The sequence below is a fragment of the Phascolarctos cinereus genome, unplaced genomic scaffold (assembly GCF_003287225.1).
Source record: "Phascolarctos cinereus isolate Bilbo 61053 unplaced genomic scaffold, phaCin_HiC Scaffold_4;HRSCAF=312, whole genome shotgun sequence".
NCBI lineage: Eukaryota > Metazoa > Chordata > Mammalia > Diprotodontia > Phascolarctidae > Phascolarctos > Phascolarctos cinereus.
This window is the reverse complement of record NW_027555847.1, coordinates 699034734-699053773: the sequence shown is the minus strand read 5'-3', so window position 1 is coordinate 699053773 and position 19040 is coordinate 699034734. Positions and strand designations below refer to the sequence as shown.

General features: G+C 42.8%; 1 protein-coding gene across 1 annotated transcript; it reads left to right on the top strand.

Moving 5' to 3' along the window:
- Positions 1-6286: 6286 nt before the first annotated feature.
- Positions 6287-18633, top strand: MYL2 (myosin light chain 2). Its single transcript, XM_020970309.2, has 7 exons — positions 6287-6395; positions 9250-9339; positions 10785-10860; positions 11834-11938; positions 12850-12928; positions 15416-15464; positions 18247-18633. The coding sequence occupies exons 1-7, from the start codon at positions 6393-6395 to the stop codon at positions 18343-18345; spliced, it is 501 nt and encodes a 166-aa protein (XP_020825968.1). The 5' UTR covers positions 6287-6392; the 3' UTR covers positions 18346-18633.
- The last annotated feature ends 407 nt before the right edge of the window (positions 18634-19040 follow it).

Sequence of the window (19040 nt, the reverse complement as noted above, 5' to 3'; positions counted from 1 at the left end):
TCATCTGTAAATGAGGGGATTGAGGTAGAGGATCTCTAAAGCTCTTTCCAACTCCATATCCTATAAACCACCTGCCAGGAATCCACCATGCAACTCTTCCAGCAGGACACTTGAATTTCTTCTTGCTCAGTCTCAGTTTCCTCACTCTTTATTGTAGGAAAAAAATGACATGGGCATTTGCTGTGGGGTAAAACTATAGCCAGAACCAGTTAAATGGCACAGAGGGTAGAGGGACTGCACCTGGAGTCAAGATGAGACCCTGGGTTTAACCTTAACTTCTGTTTGCCTCAGTTTCCTCATCTGTAAAATGGGGATAATAATAGCACCTCCCAAACAGAGTTGTTTGTAAGGATGAGGTCATATTTAAGGGATAAACAAATGAATAAAATGAAACACAAAGGAATGAAAAGACAGATGGAGATGAAGTACCTAAGAAAATTTCATGAGGGAAAGAACATTTTCAGTGTGTGAGGTAATTCTTTCTGGATGGGGTGTCTGACCTTTGAAGAAAAGACAGGTGAAATTATGTACCCACCAATTTCTTGCCTTTTTGTTCCAGAGGGAAGGCCGCAAAAAGGATGAGCGTTGTCCATTTAAGACTCTGGGGTGAGACAGAAGCCAGCTCTCTCCTGGTGGACCCAAATCATGTCAATATCTCTGCTGGTCAGAAGCCCTGGGGTGGGTGATGGGCTCTGGCAGCAGGGGACAGCTCCATCTTTACAATCTCATTTTCTCCCAGGAGTCAATGAAACAAGACAGCTTAGTGAAGTCAATTTCTTCTGAAATTGACACACATCTGAACCTAGGAGGAGATAGAAGAGGGATCCCCTTTATTCTACTTGACCCCAGAGGGCTAGACTCCTCGGAGTGAGTGAGAGATAAAGTAAGTCTATGCTGGGGACAACGTTCTAATAGACCTAGCAGATTCTCACTCACTGGGAGTCGTGAAAGCAGAGGTTGTGTGCCCAGAGGACAATGCTGTATTCTTTTGAAAACTACTATGTCCCCCCGAAATCTGTACAAACAGGTAGGAAAGAATAGTATCCCCTAAAGCGTCATGGAGGAGGCCAGCATGAGAAATTTGAAAATTGAAGGAGGAAGGACAGGTACTAGCCTTGAAGCCACAGGGTTCCCTGTGCTGACCTTGTCCTGCTAGGGGAGTTGCAACCATTGAAACTTTGCTCCTGCTGATTCCAGGCTTTGGGGCACTGATGGACAGCATTACTGGGAATATTGAGACTTTTTCCTTGTATCTGCTGAAGGCATATTTTGGGTAGGTCACCCTCCCTCCTTGGGACTCAGTTTCCACATCTGTAAAAATAATGGGATTAGGCATGACACCTTTAAGGTCCCATCTAGCTCCACATTGGGAACATTGAAGTCCAAAATATTTGTTGTTCATTTTCGAAGAGGATCAATGACATCACAGGTGATGACTTGGACATGCATTGGATTTAAATGAGGCAAAGTCATCAGCCTCCCTCTCTCTTCCTGAGTCATCAAAGTCCGGTGGCAGGACAAAGTCAAGATGCCTGGCAATGGCCTGGGATGCAGTGGATGACCTTGGTGTCTTTGATGTCTGACCAAGCTCTGAGTGCTCCACAGTGCCTGCTTCTGACACCTTCATAGCCAATGCAACAAGTTCTCATCTGCCCATTCTGCCAGGGGAAGTCTTCACATGCTTGGAGTAGACACCCCCCTAACTCACTGACAAGTTTGAGGCCTGTCGGTTACCCTCAACCTGGTTTGGCCCTTCTGTCAAGGCAGTTTACCAGGCTATGGCCACTGCATACAGCTTCTTGGAGCCAGTGGTGAGAGTTGGGTAAAGGTGGATACCCAAGGTGCATGAGCAGCTCTTACACCAGAGATGCTAGTCTCCCTGAACACCCCACATACCCCAAGGTCCAAAATAAACAGAAATCAGCAGAAATTTGTGCTCTTCTTTGTCTCTCTCGGGCTCCTGATTAATTTTGTTCGGGGTCTTTTTCTGCAGCCGGTGAAAACCCATCTGCCCCAATCCAGATTGATGTAGCCCAGCTGCTACCTGTCCATTCAGCTCTAGATGAGTCTGTGGCCTCCCTGTAATCATCAGCCTCTGAGCCACAAAAATAGTGGGCCAGAAGTTGCCCACATACAGAGTTTACAAACACCAGAGGGTTGGTTCCGGGACCCCCAGCCCTGCAGAAAGGGGAAGGTCCCAAGCACAGCCAACAGAAGGGTCCCCAGTGATTTGTATTTTCCATAATTTGCTAAATAATATTATAGAATGTGAGAATCAGAGGGACAGTGAAACAGAGAACGTCAGAGCTGGGAGGGAACTTAGAACATAGAAAGTCAGGGCTGGGAGAGAGCTTAGAACAGGGAATGTCCAAGCTAGAGAGGTGCCTTAGAGGCCATCTCATCCAAACCCATAATTTTATTTTATTTTTTTTTTTTAGGCAATTGGGATTAAGTGACTTGCCCAGGGTCACACAGCTAGTAAGTGTCAAGTGTTTGGTCTGAGGCTGGATTTGAACTCAGGTCCTCCTGACTTCAGGGCTGGTGCAAATCCATAATTTTATAGATAAAGAGACTGAGGCCTGGGGAAGAGAAATAACATGTTATAAGTTAGTCACCAGTTAGGACCAGAGAGTCCCAGTCTGCTGTTCCTCAGCCCAGGCCTGTTTGGCCTAACCCAAGATGAGGGATGCGGGGGCCACATGGGGCCATAGTCCTCTCCCCCGGCTCATTCTGTGAGCCTTCTGTGCAGGGAACAACCTTTTCACTTGGTCATTTACAGTTAATGACTGCACACAGAGAGGTTTTAAAGAAAATCCATGGCATGCTCATTAGCTCAGGAAGCTATAATTCTAGGAATGTCAGAGAGTTTGGGGCAAAAAGAAAAAATCTCCTTGTGGGATATACACGCTGTGTCTTACACACTCACGAGTATTTGTCCTTTATTTTCCAAAGCCCTGTTGATGTCTCTTGTGATTTCATGTGCACGTGTCTACAAGTCAGTTCAATTCAATCCAATGAGCGCTTAATAAAAGTGTGTCAAGCACTGTGCTAGGCGCTGGGGGTACAGAGACAAAACAAAAGCAGGTCCTGTCCTCAAGAAATGTACAGTTTCCTAGTTGAAAATGTTGACATTCCTATTGAAGTAGGCCAAGTGAGTCAAAATTTCATCTCGGAGAAAAATTCGTTACTGATGGCTAACCTGAAGAAAATTTCCTTGGCTAACTTCTTTTCCCTCAAGGGGCAGGGTGGTATAGGGAGAAGGGGAAAGGAAAAAAAAAACATTTATTAAGCACCTACTATGTGTCAGGCTCTGTGCTAAGTACTTTATAAATATTAGCACATTTGACTAAAGATCTGACCTCACTTAGGAAAACCTGGGTTCAGGTACCATCTCTGAAAAATGAGCTGGTGAAGGAAATGGCAAACAGAAATGGCAAACCATTCCAGCATCTGACACATCCAGGTCAGAAAACCAGAGAAGCCAAGCTTCCTTTCATGCTGAACTTTTCATTCCTTTGTCATCACTTCCTAGAAGTGGGTATCTCAACAAGATGCACTTAGGATCACAGATTTCAAGTTCAAAGAGACCTCAGATGTCTGGGCCAACCCCTTAGGGCCCAGCGTGGGGAAGTGAATTATCCAACATCTCAAAGTACTAAGTGTCAGAGGCAAGATTTGAACCCAGGTCCCTCTGATACTAGAGCCAGTGACCATTCCATGGTACCACACTACCTCCTGCTTGTAGTGGTACTAGAACGTAAGGTCCTTACAAGAAGCAAGAATACCTCATGTCAGTCTGTCAATAAACATTTATTAAGTGCCTATGGTATTCCAGGCACTGTGTTAAGTGCTAGGGGTACTAAGAAGGCAAAAGACAGAGAATGATCTCAGGGAGCTTAAGGTCCAATGGGAGAAACAACAAGCAAGTGACCATGTACCAGCAAGATAAATTGGCGAGAACGACGGGAGGGCAGAGACCACCATTGAAGAGGGGGGCAGCTTCTATAGGAGGTGGGATTTTAGCTGGGACCTGAAGGGAGCCAGGGGAGTATAAGGTGGAAATAGGAGAGAGAAAGCACTCCAGGCCCGAGTGACAGCCACTCCAAAGGGAGTCTCCCCGACTCCAACCCAGTCATCTGTCCACTGTGCCACCTAGCTGCCCACCTGGGATACAATAGATGATAAATGAATGCTTGTGGATTGATTGATTGATTGATAGATCGAATACTACTTCTTTGGCCTGGGGAAAATGACTTCATTTGTCTTGGCCTCAGTTTTCACATCTGTAAAATGAAAACTCCAAGGTTCCTTCCAATTCTTTCATCTGTCTGTCTGTCTATCCATCTATCTATCTATCTATCTATCTATCTGTCTGTCTGTCTGTCTATCTATTTATCTATCTATCTATCTATCATCTATCTATCTATCATCTATCTATCTATCTATCTATCTATCTATCTATCTATCTATCCATCTATCTATCTATCTATCTCTCTAATAGATAGATAATATGTGCCAGTGTGCAAAGTGCTAGTGATACAAAGGAATGTGAAAGACAGAGCATGAAATCTATCTATCCATCCACCCATCCATTCTTCCATCTATTATCATTTATCTCTCTTTCTCTCTCTGTCTCTAGAAATGAAGGAATAGACAGATAGATAGATAGAGCGAGCTATGTGGTACAGTAGCTAGATCACTGGGCTTTAGAATCAGGGAGACATGAATTCAGATCAGGCCCCAGACACTTACTAGTTATGTGACCTTGGTCAAGTCACTTAACCTCTGTCTGCCTCAATTTCCTCATCTGTAGAATGGGAATAAATAATAATATCTTCCCCACAGGGTTGTTGTGAAGATCACATGAGATAATATCAGTAAATCACTTTGCTAAAACCCAATTTAAATATTATTATTATAGAATAATCCTATATAATACATAATTACATATTATAATTATATGAAATAATTATAACGTATAATTAATCATTACACATAACATGAGTACATAATAATAATATTAATGGCATTTATATATCACATTGGGATTTGTAGACCCCTTTGTAGACTTCATCTCATTTCAGCCTCATAACAACTTTGTGAAATAAGTACTATTTGCCTCATTTTCCTCATCTGTAAAATGAGAATAATGCTAGCACCTTCCTCCCTAGATTGTTATGAGGCTCAAATGACATAATAATTATAAAGCATTTAGCGCAGTGCCAGGCCCATAGTAGGCACTATAGAAACGTTAGTTACTACCACTATTACTACTATTACTACTACCACTACTACTACTACTACTACTACTACTACTACTACCACCACCACTACTACTACTACTACTACTACTACTACTACTACTGCTACTACTACTACTACTACTACTACTACTACTATAGAAATGTCAGCACTTAGCATGGTGCCTCGCACATAGTAGGCAACTACTACTACTACTGCTATTACCACTACCACTGCTACTACTGTTACAGAAAATGTCAGCACTTAGCGTGGTGCCTGGTACATTAGTGAGCGCTCTATAAATCTTGGTTATTATTAGTAACACCTCCCAGGGTTGTTATGAGGATCAAATGATATAATAATTACAAAATGAATAGCACAATGCTTGGTTCATAGTAAGCACTTTATAAATGTTAGCTATAATTATTATCCTCATGTTACAGATGAGGAAAATGAGTCTGAAAGTGAAATGGCTTGCCCATGGTGGCACACTAATATGTATCTGAATCAGGATTTGAACTCAGGTCTTCCTGACTCCAGGTCCCACACTCGGCTTACTGTGCCACCTCATACCTTTCTATAGAGGAGGAAGTCAATACCTTGAGACAGGGAAGTGTCTTGTCCAAGATCACCCTGCTAGCTACTGCCAGAGCCCCGTGGAGAACTCAGGTTTCCCCATCCCTGGTCCATTCTCTATGGGTGGTATCTCTACCACAGGAATTCTCCCACAGGTGCAGGTTGACCTTCCCATTGGGACTCTGAAATCTCAGGCTTCCAGGATTCCTGGCTGCTCTCCTGTGGGGCCCCCGGGCACATGTGTCCCTGGCTGCGTCCTGCAGAATGCAGGCCTTGTCAGCATCTTCCCCGCCCCGGACACAACTGGTGAGACTCAGTAACCTTGAAAGCCTTTGGGTCTCACATGTCACCCAGTGATATGAGCTGTTATTCCAGAACAAGAGTCAACGGAATAGAATGGAGATGGGGGGGCTTAGGTGGGGCTTCTCCTACCTATTACTGCCAAAAGTGGTCATGAGGTTATTTTTAACCCTGGGCGGGAAGTATTTATTGTTTCAGGGCTGAGTAGGGAGGGAGGGGCAGCAGCAGGGATCCCACTTGTCAGACAGAAAGAAGACTTCTTGGCCATCTCTGCCATGGTGAGTGGGGACTGGGTCTGACTGGGAGGAGGGTCAAGGGGGGGTCTTAAAATGGTACCCTTCCTCAAATGAAAGTCTCTCTGGCTATTTGGGGCAAGGAAACAGGATCGCAGATTAGAGCTAGGAGGGACCCTGATGCCAATTCATCTCCCCACTCCCTCATTTTACAGATGAGAAAATTGAGGCTCAGAAATGTGACTTGCAGAGCTAGGGGCAGAGCTAGGATTGAACCCCAAATCGGCATGCCTCCAAGTCCATGCTCTTTCCATTTGGACACAGTTTACAGTACTCAGGCTACACAAGGTTCGATTCATTGCTTCTCATGATGGAACCCCAGTCAATACACTGACGGGTCACAAATAATGCAGGCTCCCAGGGAATAGAAGAAGAAAAACCGAATGAGAAAAAGCTGGGGTTTTTTATGGGTTGTCGACTGACCTCTCTTGAAATCAATAACTCCTAAGGCTTGCAGAATGGGATTGAGTGCTTTTAAGGATCAAATTGTAATTCTTTTTTCTTGTTTGGACACCTAGAGGAAAGAATATATATATGTGTGTGTGTGTGTGTGTGTGTGTGTGTGTGTGTGTATCTGTATGTGTGTGTATATATATATGCGTGTGTATATATATGTGTGTGTATATATATGTGTGTGTGTGTATATATGTGTGTGTGTATATATATGTGTGTGTGTGTATATATGTGTGTATATATATACACACATGTGCGTGCACACACATATACACGCATGCATATGTACATATATACATGCATATCTATATATTTATATATAAAATTATATTTAGTAGAAACATATTACATGTATTTATGCAAAATAATATTTATATATAATTATATATGCATGTCCCTATGTATGTATTCATGCATGTGTGTGTATATATATAATACACACATGTTATACATACATATATATGTATATATTCCTTTTGAAGGGTAGATTTTAAAAATTTTTCTCTTTTTTTTTTTGTAAGCTTCTCCCAAAGTAGGCAGCACCAGAATATGCCAATTGCGTCCAGGAGTTACTCATTAGTGGAATGAATTCGGTGGCAGCAAATTCTGGAATCTACTCTAGTAAAAATTGACTGAACTAGCAGATGGAAGAGACCTTAGGGGTGTTATCTAGTCCTCCCCACCCCAACCCCCGAATTTTACAAAGGAGGATACCAAGGTACAGAGAGTTGAAGAGGTTTGCTTGAGGTCACACAAGTTCTCAATGTCAGGGCTTGGATTGAAACCTGGGTCGTTATATTCTAAATCAAATCTCCTGCCTCGGTACCAAAGAGGAAACTGAGGCTCGGAGGGGTAGCTCGCCCAAGGTCACACAGCTAGACCATGTTGAAGGTAGGATTCAAAGCCACGTCTTCCTGCCTCCATTCCAGCCCTCTATTGATATCACCAATTTGTCCATTTGCCTGAATTGAGGTTCCTTGACTACTTGAATCCAAGGAAGTGGAGGTGGGGAGGGGGAGAGAGACAGACAGACAGAGACAGAGAACTGTGGTGTCCACTCTGAAAACTCTCCTTTTATCTCACCATATTTTCCAGTTTCATGGACCTGATTGTCTGCCCATCAATGCTCCTTTGATCGTTGACTGACCCATTTGTCAAATGGTTCAGTAGTAGCAGACGCTGGCTCTCTCCTGGGCAAGCTCACAGCTAGGCTCATGTTACTTCTTTACACACACACTGCCTCATTTGACCCTTACAAACTAAGGAGGCGGGTGATCACATTCACAACAGTAAGAGATAGGATTTGAATCCACATCTCTACAGCATTGCCTCTTCTCTGCTACTGGTTAACACAACCCTCCACTCTTCATTCCTGGATCACTTTGCCTGGCTCTTTCCTTCCACTCCATGACTCTCAACCTTGGATTCTACTTATCTGTAGCAGATATAGCCTGCCCTCTCTCCCACCCCACAGACATTACAATGTTAACTTTGAAGTTTTGCTCCTGTATCCCATGCATCCAACCCAGTTCTTCACATCCAATAGGCTCTTAATAAATATTTTTGCTATTAAATTGAATCATGCAGAGGCAGCAGCAAAATGAGTTGATTCTGCTTAAGGCCTAAGGGAACAGTGGAGAGGATTTAAGGATAAAGAGTTAGCCAGTCAGTCAGTCAGTCAATCAACATTTATTAAGCTTTTCCTGTATGGCAGGCACTGGTCATTGAGGAGAAGCGATGAGATTGTGCAGCTCTTTAATCGTTGTTCAGTTGTTGTAATTGTGACCCCTTTTTGGGTTTTCTTGGCAAAGATACTGGAATGGTTTGCCATTTCCTTCTCCAGCTCATTTTCCAAATGAGGAAATTGAGGCAGCTAGGGTAAAGTGGCTTGTGCAGGGCCTCCCAGGAAGCAAAGATCTGAGGCTAGATTTGAACTCAGGTCCTTCTGACTCCAGGCCTGGTGCTCTATCCACTGTACCACCTTGCTGCCCTAGTTCTGTAATTTCTACGCATCATTTCTTATAGTTGCATAGTGTATTAACTTTAACAAAGCTCTCTCACATCTATGATCTCATTCTATCTTCACAACATTCATCTCTGCTCTCTACTCACTGTGTGACCTTGGACTTCACCTCTCTGGGTCTCATAAAATGAGTAGGCTGGACTAGAGACTTGGTAAGGCTCCTTCCAGTCATAAATCTTGTGATACCTTTGAGGATAAGTAGGGCAGGAAATGTTCCTGATTTTCAAATGAGAGATTCAAGTAGAGAGAGGATCAGGCCTCACCCAAGGTCACTCGCTCGATCAGCCGCCAGTCGGAACAAGACTTCACTCTCCTGGATTCTAGCCCCCTGCTTTTTTCTAATCATGGCCGTCCTTTCCCTAGGCACCCAAGAAAGCAAAGAGGAGAGCAGAGGGCGCTAACTCCAACGTCTTCTCCATGTTTGAGCAGACCCAGATCCAGGAATTCAAGGAGGTAAGTTCCTTTTCTTAAAATGAATGGTCTGCGTGAAAATTCTAAGTCTTTCCATGGGGCTATTTCTTCTCCATGATGCCTAGAAGCATCGGTGAACATTTTAGTTACGTGAATGTGAAGCCCTTTCACCAGCTGACTCCGATCTATCTTTCCCTACTGATGACACATTACTCCTTTTCATCGATATTTCCTGTGACGTTGCATCCCCCTTGTCTCCCACCTCTCTACCTTGGTGCAAGCTTGGAAAGTCCTCCACATCATTTCTGTCTCCTAGAACCCCTAGATTCCTTCCAGCCTCCCTCAGTTGTTAGCAATTCCCCCTCCTTCTAACAGAAAAATATTTTGTATTCATTTGTATTTTGCATCGATCTGCTTTATGTGCTGTTTCTTTTCAATTGACCCTCCAGCAGAATATAAAATCCGCAAAGGCAGAAACTATTTCTGGTTCTGTATCCCCAGCCCCAGCACGGTTGTAGGGAATTCCCATTGGGGAAAACCCTTCTATCGATATGGTCGACATTTGCTCTTACTTGGTACCAGGAAGCTGAATTCCTTTCTTTTGGATCCCAGAGCCAGCATGGTGGGCCTTAAACCCAGGCCTTCCTGATTCCAAGGTCAGGCCCCTCATCATTATGCCACACAAGAAAAAGAAAAAAAAATCAGCAAAACAAGCCCACATTGGGAATCTTAATTTAATTTTAATGTTAAACTTTGACATTATACGCCATGCTCCACACCCGTAGGAGTAGGCATGTCTCATCTCTTCCTTTGGAGTCAAGCTTGATCCTTATAATTCAGTTTCAATTATGTTATTCTCCTTCACATTCATGTTGTTGGGATCGTGGTGCATGGCTCTGTTTACTTCACTTTGCATCAGACCATATGAATCTTTCCGTGCTTCTCTGAACTCATCACATTTGTCATCCCTTTCTGCTCATTACTATTTCATTACATTCATGTACTGCAATTTATTTAGCCATTCCCCAATCGATGGACATCTACTTTGTTTCCACTTCTTTGTTACCACAAAAAAAATGCTGCTATAAATATTTTGGTGTAAATGAAGCCATTGTTTTAAGTCATTGACTTTCTTATCACCTGGCCATCTTAAACTCCATCCTTGTCAAAGGCAGGGACTCTTGGGGAGGCACGTCCTCACTACACTCCAGAAAGAACACTACCTCCTACACATACTTCTCCCTCACTCTGCCTCAAGCTCTAGAATGGGGAATCACCTCTTCAGGATGCTGTGGAATGGTATTGGCAGAAGAAAAAACATATCTGAGGAGAGGGGGTTAACAAAGAAAAACTAAAAATAGCACAGATCCCTCTACTCCTCTCTTGATACACCCATTGGTTCTTGATGCATTTAATTACACTAAATCTTTCCCAGCTTCCTTTAGGCTTCTGACTGACCACCTCTGCTCTCTACTCTGCTTCTGCAGGCATTTACCATCATGGACCAGAACCGGGATGGATTCATTGACAAAGCAGACCTAAGGGATACATTTGCTGCCCTGGGTAGGTCTTTAGTTGAATCTGATTTCTACTTTCTCGGGGTGGGTGAGTGCCAGGCATGATAGGGGGGTGATGAAGAAAAAGTACTTTTTACTTTAAAGTTTTATTGATGATGACGTTTGCTTTTACACCCTGGCATAGAATTGTCTCTTGTTGCAAAGAAAAATGATTAAGCAGAAGGAACTTTGGCTGACAGTATATGCAACATTGTACTATACTCATAACCCAGTCCCCACCCCCATCTATTGAGAGATGGGCCTCTGTTCTGAATAAGACTTTATGAGTCTTCCCTACAATGGTTTGATTTTCATTAAAATCTTAAGGAGCTCCAGAGTCTGAGAAGCACAGGATTCTAAAATGTTTAAACAAGGAGGGACTTTAGAACATAGAATGTCCAGGCTGGGAAAGACCTTAGAACAGGGAATGTCAGGTCTTAGAATAGGGAATGTCAGAGCTGGGAAGGGTCTTAGAGTAGGGAATGTCAGAGATAAGAAAGGCCTTAGAACAGGAAATGTCAGAACAAGGAGTCTTTAGAACATAGAACATCAGATCTGAGAGCAATCTTAGAACATAGGCTATCAGAACTGGGAGGTCCTTAGACTGCATAATGCCAAAGCTGGGAAGGGGACCTGAGAGTCTCAGATACTTATCGCTCATTTGATGGAGAGGAAGCTGAGATCCGGAGTGGTAGAGGGGACTTGTCCGTGGTCATATTCTCTTGACAGAGATAGATGTGAGAGCCAGGTTTGGAGACTCCCGGGTCCAGCCCTCTGGCTACTACAGCCTCACACTTCTTTTATTTTTCCTTGCGAGGCAGTTGGGGTTAAATGACTTGCCCAGGGTCACACAGCTAGTGAGTGTCAAGTGTCTGAGGCCAGATTTGAACTCAGACACTCCCAACTCCAGGGCCGGTGCTCTATCCACTGTGCCACTAGCTGCCCCTATCCTCACACCCACTGTTTGGTTTGTGTCCCAGGTCGTGTGAATGTGAAAAATGAAGAAATCGATGAAATGATCAAGGAAGCTCCAGGACCAATTAACTTCACCGTCTTCCTGACCATGTTTGGGGAAAAACTCAAGGGTGAGTAGCCTGAGCATTAGGACCAGGTGGGCCTGCAGCGTCCGAGGGCGTGCCTGAGAGAAGAGTCTGTGCAGACGGTGTGGGGATGGTGAACGGTAGCCCGGGGACCGGAAGGTATGTGTGCCAATCAGAAGAGAGCTGTCAGCACACCGAGATATCGCCGGAAAACTCTGATATTCTCAGCAAGAATTGATCTTCAGGCTTTACTTCATATCTCCAGGCAGTTTTCCCTTTAAAATCGGCGGGTGAAGCATTCCCAGGAGAGGCTCTCCGGTACAGAGAACCTTCTTTGTTTCGAATCTTTGCACGAATTGGAAACTGGAGACTCTGGTGCCCAGGGAAAATACCACGAAATGGGTCCAGACTAAGTAACTCAAAAGATGCCTTGAAATTAGCTTTTGTTAAAAAACGAATTCAGTTGGGGGTGAGGAGGAGACTTGGAGAGCTTTGGGACATAAGGAGTCGTGAGATGGAGGTCAGAATGGCAAATATCTGCAAGGAAGTCAGTACTAAGAATGCTGAAAGATAAGACCAGCTCTGAAAAACTCACCTAGAAGTATGGTAGCTGTGAAGAGAGGAAGAAGGGAAAGGGGCAGAGGAAGTGTGTTATTCCTATTTTAACTAATATTCTTGCTAACTAGATGCTAAGCCTAGTGGTTTCCACCTGTTGGAGGAGCTACACGTACTGCTAGGACCCTCTAATTTCCAACCCCTGTAAGCCCTGGTCACCCCATCCTACATACAGCTCTATATTTGTAGACCCTCTTTCATATAAAGCAGCCCATGACCTCTGCACCCCCAGCAACTCCTGCTCTTGGGGCTATTGATATTGTTTCTTGGGGGTATCCACTGGCTTGTATGTACTTCCCATTTATTCACAACCTGTGGGGGTCTCTGCCTTCCATTTTTAGGTGCTGACCCAGAAGAAACTATTCTCAATGCATTCAAAGTGTTTGATCCGGAAGGCAAAGGTGTGCTGAAGTCTGACTAGTAAGTGGTGAATAAATTCTGATTTTTCCCAACTTAAAAAAAGTATTCCAATCTTAGTAACCATCCACCAACACAATTATCTGAACATACCAACAAAAATCTTTTCAAAGCTTAAATATAAAACTGCAAACTTCTATTTTTTAATAGTTTGTTTAGAAAAAAGTGTATATATGATCAAAATCCATGCTTAAAGCTTTCCTTTGCTGACTCATCTTGGTATGAAGATGACCATAGTTAGCAAAGATTTTGCTATCTGAGCTCAAGTTCAGTTATGTCCTACATATCTTGAAAGAATATAGGCCCAGGGATGGATTACAGGCCTATTGTCCAAAGACCATTGTAATTAAATCTGGAGGGTTTCATCACTAGTGTATTTATACACTATAATCTCAACTCAGTTACAGATGAATTGTAGTATCAGAGAGAAGAGTGATGAATTTGGTATCACAGGACTTGAATCTGAAATTGCCAGGAACTAAATTGGATTATATGGATTTGATTAGATATTAAAATGGGTTTTTTTCCCTGTCATATGACACTCCTTGTATGAATCTCAATCTCTCTAGTTTATAAAATGGGCATAACAATATGGATGTAATGAAAAAACTTCTTACTGAATAGAATTATCCTAAGGTAAAAGGGTCTTTCCATCTCTAAATCTGTCTGTGGCTCATACCTTGTATGACCTTGGGAAAGGTCTCTGTCCTTCATTTTCCTCCTTTGTAATATGAGTGGGTCTGACTGATGGGCTCTAAAGTCTTCTTCTAAGCTCTAAATACATAATTCTATGAATCTTTGAAGAGAAGGTCATTGAAGAGAAGGTCCACACTAACAAAAATCCTCAAGATCCTGAGCTACATAAACCAGAGATTAAAATTACCCTGTTTGTTTCCATGTCTACCTTCAGAACATTTTTCTTCTTGAATGAGTGTGGGTGTTGCTATACCATGTGAGTGTTGGCCAGCTGGTACTCCATTTTTTTCTCCTCCCTCTCTCTAAGGGATAAGAACAGCCTTGTACCCTTCCCAGGTTTTGTCTATCTCCTCTGGGTGGAGTGGGGTGGGAAGTGGGATTTAGAGTATAATCTTTAGTTACTACCCTCTCTTCCTGTCTTTCTTGATGAAGATTTAATCTGTCATACCTTGTTACAATAATTAGTTCATTTTTTATTCTAGTGACAATATAATGGCCCCTCAGATCAACAGTTTGCTGTTTTATGGAGTTTATAGTAGACAAAAAATTAGTGGTATAGTGGTAATAGCTAGGAGCCCCCAGTTAGGAAAAATTCCTAACATTAAGGCCAAGGTTTGGCTTTCTACTCTAATTTCAGTGTACGTTTATCTCTAGCTAAACTCTAGCTAAGACAGCTAGATAATGCAGTATAGAGTACCAGGCCCAAAGTTAGGAAGACTCATCTGCCAGAGTTCAAATCTGGCCTCAGACATTTACTAGCTATGTGACTCTGTGCGACTGACAAGCCAGTTTGCCTCAGTTTCTTCATCTGTAAATTGAACTGGAAAATGAAATGGCAAACCACTCTAGTATCTTTGCCAAGAAGACTCCAAATGGGGTCATGAAGAATTAGAGATGACTGAAACAGCTGAACAACAAAAACTCTCGTTATGCTTGTAAGGAAAATTAGCATACAAGAAACATTTAGATAAAAGAAATAAGCAGAATATGTTACAGAGTTTGTTATGGACAAGCATGAGAAGGGGAACTTGGAGGAAAGAACACATCTTTTTTTAACTTCCTTCAGTCCTTGAAAAGGTGAGTACAATTGGTAACTTCAGCTCAAATCTTCCGCTCTTAGATGTCTGTCAGGGGCTATCAGCCCTCCTTTTCACTTTCTCCTTGCTCCCATTTCTTCCCGGACAGAGATGCCTCCCCCAACTACTGCAGCTGCTCAGTTTTTGAAATCTCCCATCTCTCCCTTGTCTTGACTACTCTGCTTCTCTTTAAGAATTTTTAGGCATGACTCAAGTCCACATTCTGCCTCAAAGACCATGGTAGCCCTAAATAGTTCTCAGGGCTGAGAGAAGAAAGACTCTCAACTACGAATCCAGGATGTCAGTTAGTTCTCAAATCTCTATTATGTGCATATTTGCCAATTATGATGACTATGATGATGATGATACTATTGTTTTGGTTTTTCCTTTATGCCTCATATGTCCCCCCCCCTCCCCACAACCCATGGTTCTTTGTAGTTTTATGGAGGCCAGCCTCTGAGTCAGAAAGACCCGGATTCAAATCTGGCTTCTGACATGAAATGGTCAAGTAACCTAGGCATATCATTTAACCTTTCAGTGCCATAGGCAATTCTCTAAGACTATAAATTATAGATGATTTGTTGATCTTCGATGTTAATCTTTGATTAAAAATCCATATTCTGCAAATTTTTCAGTCATTCCCCAACCCACTTTGGTAGGTTCTTCCTTGCTAGCTTCTTGCCTCCGGAATCACAAGGTTACTTTTCTGTCTTCACAGTATCAAGGAAATGCTCACCACCCAAGCAGAGAGGTTTTCTAAAGAGGAGGTAAGGATCTATCCTTTGTGCTCAACCAACTTCCAGGTCCCTGGACTTGGCTCCCTTACTGGAGGGGACAAGACCCACAACTTCCCCCATGCCCAATAGTCATTAACGTCAGCTCCTCGAAAGCAGATGCTGGATTCATTTTTGGCATTGTATCTCTGGTCCCTAGCACTGAGCCTGGCACATGATAGATGCTTAATGAATGCTGATTAGATTTGAAATTAATAGCGGTGAGATCTTTGGAGCTGGAGCGCAGAAAACCTGGGTTCAAATCCCACCCCAGACACTTAACTAGCTGTGCCACCTTGTGCAAATCATATTACCTACCTCAGTTTCCTCATCTGTAAAATGGGGATAATAATAACTGTAGCACTCACTTCACAGCATTGTTGTGAGATAATATAGATAAAGAGCTATGTTAATTTTAATTATTATTATTGTCAGAACCCTCCCTATAATGCAGGTGGCCCTCACCTATTCACTCTGTGTTGCAGGGCTAGAAAAATAGATTTAGAATGTCCTTCTGAGACTTGTTGAAACCGTCACTTTCCTTTTGGACAGACGTTAGCATTGATATGCTCAATGATCTTCCTTTAAAAAAAAAATAGCACTCAGTCTCCCAGGATGGAGTCTAGAAAGTGCTACACTTTACATATTGATTAGCTAGAATTCTGCTGTCCTTTCTTGCTAAGAACTCAAGCGATGATAAAGAACAGTCGTGAGCTCCATTCTTCTCCTTGCTTACTGTGATTGAATACAAACTACATTATCGTTTGTTACTTAATCCCCAGTTCCTCAGACTTTCTGAAGCAGGATTCCTTTTGATATCTATCTGAAGTCCACAGACATTTTCCATGCTCCTACAGTTCATAGTCACAGGCTTATACATTTGGAGCTAGAAGATAATTCAGGAAGTTATAGGTGGGGAAACTGAGGAAATACAGATAATAAGCAACAGACTTGAATACAAGTTCTTGGACTTTCAAGTCAGTGCTCTTTCCACTGGACCACACTGATTTTAATTCAATTCAACATAGGTTTATTAAGTGTCTACTATGTCACAGGAACCATGGAGGGGCTGATACAGAGACAAGATAAAACATAGTCCTGCCCTCACGGAGATTACATTCTACTGGGGGTTACATTATGAAAACAGATAAGTAATAAAGGATAAACTAAGGCCATGGATAACATCAGCATCTACAAAAATGTGATAAAATCAGGGGGAAATTCCCCATAAACTATAGAAACTGAATTGAAATGGAGGGAAGAATTCTAAGAGGTGAGGGTAAAGGAGAAATGCATTCCAGGTATGGGAGGTGGTCCATGTGTTCAAGAAACAACAAATAGGCTCTTTGGTGGAAAATAAGCTTTGAGTAGAGAAATTGAGTCTAGTCTCCCATCCTCTTGTGTCCCCCTGCTAGGTCTCCTCATGAGGTCTCCAGTCCCCCTCTCTTTCCTCCCTCTGTCCCTTAGCAAGAAATTGCCAGATCATAATGTTGATCAGCAATGGAACGTCAAAGAACCGTAGACAGAGTCTCAAATTCAGTCCTTATGATCGGTGTGTCAATTCTCAGTCTGGCATGGGATTATTGATAGCATACTAACTTTTTATGGACATACTTCACTCGTATGAGAAGGATCCTGTGATGTGCTGGTAAATGTTTAACCATCAACTCTCTGGGGAAAAAAGATATGCACATACACTTTTAAGTTAAATATGCATTAGTAACATTTTGCCACCACTTTCTTAAGTCTAGACAATCAACAAACCAATAAATCAATCCCTGAGTTGTAGCGTTTGCCAATTTCTAAGGTTTAAATGCTCAGACTGGAAATTTAATAGTGGGCTCTCACAAGCTGGCTCCAGCTCCACCCCGTATGCACTTGCCTTCGCTACCATCTTGAGGCCTCACTTTGACTTGACTTTGACTATGCATCTTAATGGTGGAAATTCAGGCAGCTACTTATTGGCAGACAACTGACCAGTTCTGAAGGACCTGCAGCTGTTAGGGGCTGTGCAGTTTTATTCTCTGATAGACCTAGGGAGCTCTCACCAGCGTCCTTCTTGTTGGGTAAGCAGATCTTAGGTACCTTTGTGCACACTAGTCATGAGTAAGTCACAGAAAGCTAAACATAGAGGCAAGAACGATATTCATGGTTCAATCAATCAACCATTCCTTTAGCATCAGGTATTATTATAGGCTGAGGATACAAAGTCAAAAATTAACCCACCTCTGCCCTCAAGGAGCTTATGTTCTATGAAGGGAAATGATAGACACACATATAAACATGAAATATACATAAAAATACAAAGTACTTTTGGATTAGAAGTAGGGATACAGTAGCAGGGGTAGGGGATCATGGAATATTTCATGCAAGAGTACGCATGTGATCTGGGCTTGGATGGAAGCTAGAAATTGTAACGGGTGGAGGTGAGCAAATTCTCCCAGTCTGTACAAAAGTTTGGAGACAAGAGATAGAGTGCTACGTATAAGCAACAGCAAGTAGACCAGTTCGTCTGGAATGTAGAATGAGTGAAGGAGAGCCATGTCCAGTAATCCTGGAAAAGTAAGTGGAGGGTCACATTAATAAGGGCTTTAAAAGTCAAAGAAAGTTGTATTTTATTCCAGAGGCAATGAGGATTAGGTTGGTTTTGGAGGATATTCGTCAGTTGTTTTTCCCATCTCTAGGGGGTCTGATCCAACTGGCCTGCCTCAGTCATAACCCCCATCCCTTCAGAGTATGCCTTGTCATCCTTGTGTTTTGATGTGTTTGGTTACAGATTGACCAGATGTTTGCCGCCTTCCCTCCAGATGTGACTGGACACCTAGATTACAAGAATCTTGTGCATATCATCACACACGGGGAAGAGAAAGATTAGGGAGGGGGGGGTTTCTCCTGTTCCTTCATCCCTTCCATGGCTAGTAAGTGCTCCACCCACTCACTTGCTCTGGTCCTCAGTATGCAGCCCGCCTCCCTAACCTTGCTTCCATTTATTAGCTGTGCTGGTGCCTTGCTCCCATCGGTTCTATGGCACCCCTCCCAGCCCCCGCCACCTGGGCCCTCCCCCTCCACATCCCACCACCTTTGCTTTTGGGTCCTGACTCTAGATTTCCTTTTACAAAATAAGATCTAAACATGTCTCAATAAATGGGAGGCATTTCTTTGACTGTCATGATTCCTTTCTGCTAGAGAGCGTCTTCAATGCTCCTCTCCATAAGTCATTGAAATGGGCTGTTTGTTTTTTGTTTTATCATTCTTTCTATTTACATTGCTGTCATCACTTTTTTCTGGTCCTGATTATTTCGCTCAGCATCATTTCACGTGTCTTCCTATAATTCTCTGCATTCATTGTAGACACCATTTCTTTGAGAACAATATTTGGGGACCACCACATCTTCAGCCCTTCCCAAACTGATGGGCTCCTACACTGTCTCCAGTTCTTTGAGATCATAGAAAGTGCTGCTCTGAGCACCTTAGCACACAGGGCTTTCTGTTATTGACATCCTTGAGTCTATGAATGTGATACCTTTTATTTTTGGCGAGGCAATGGGGTTAAGTGACTTGCCCAGGGTC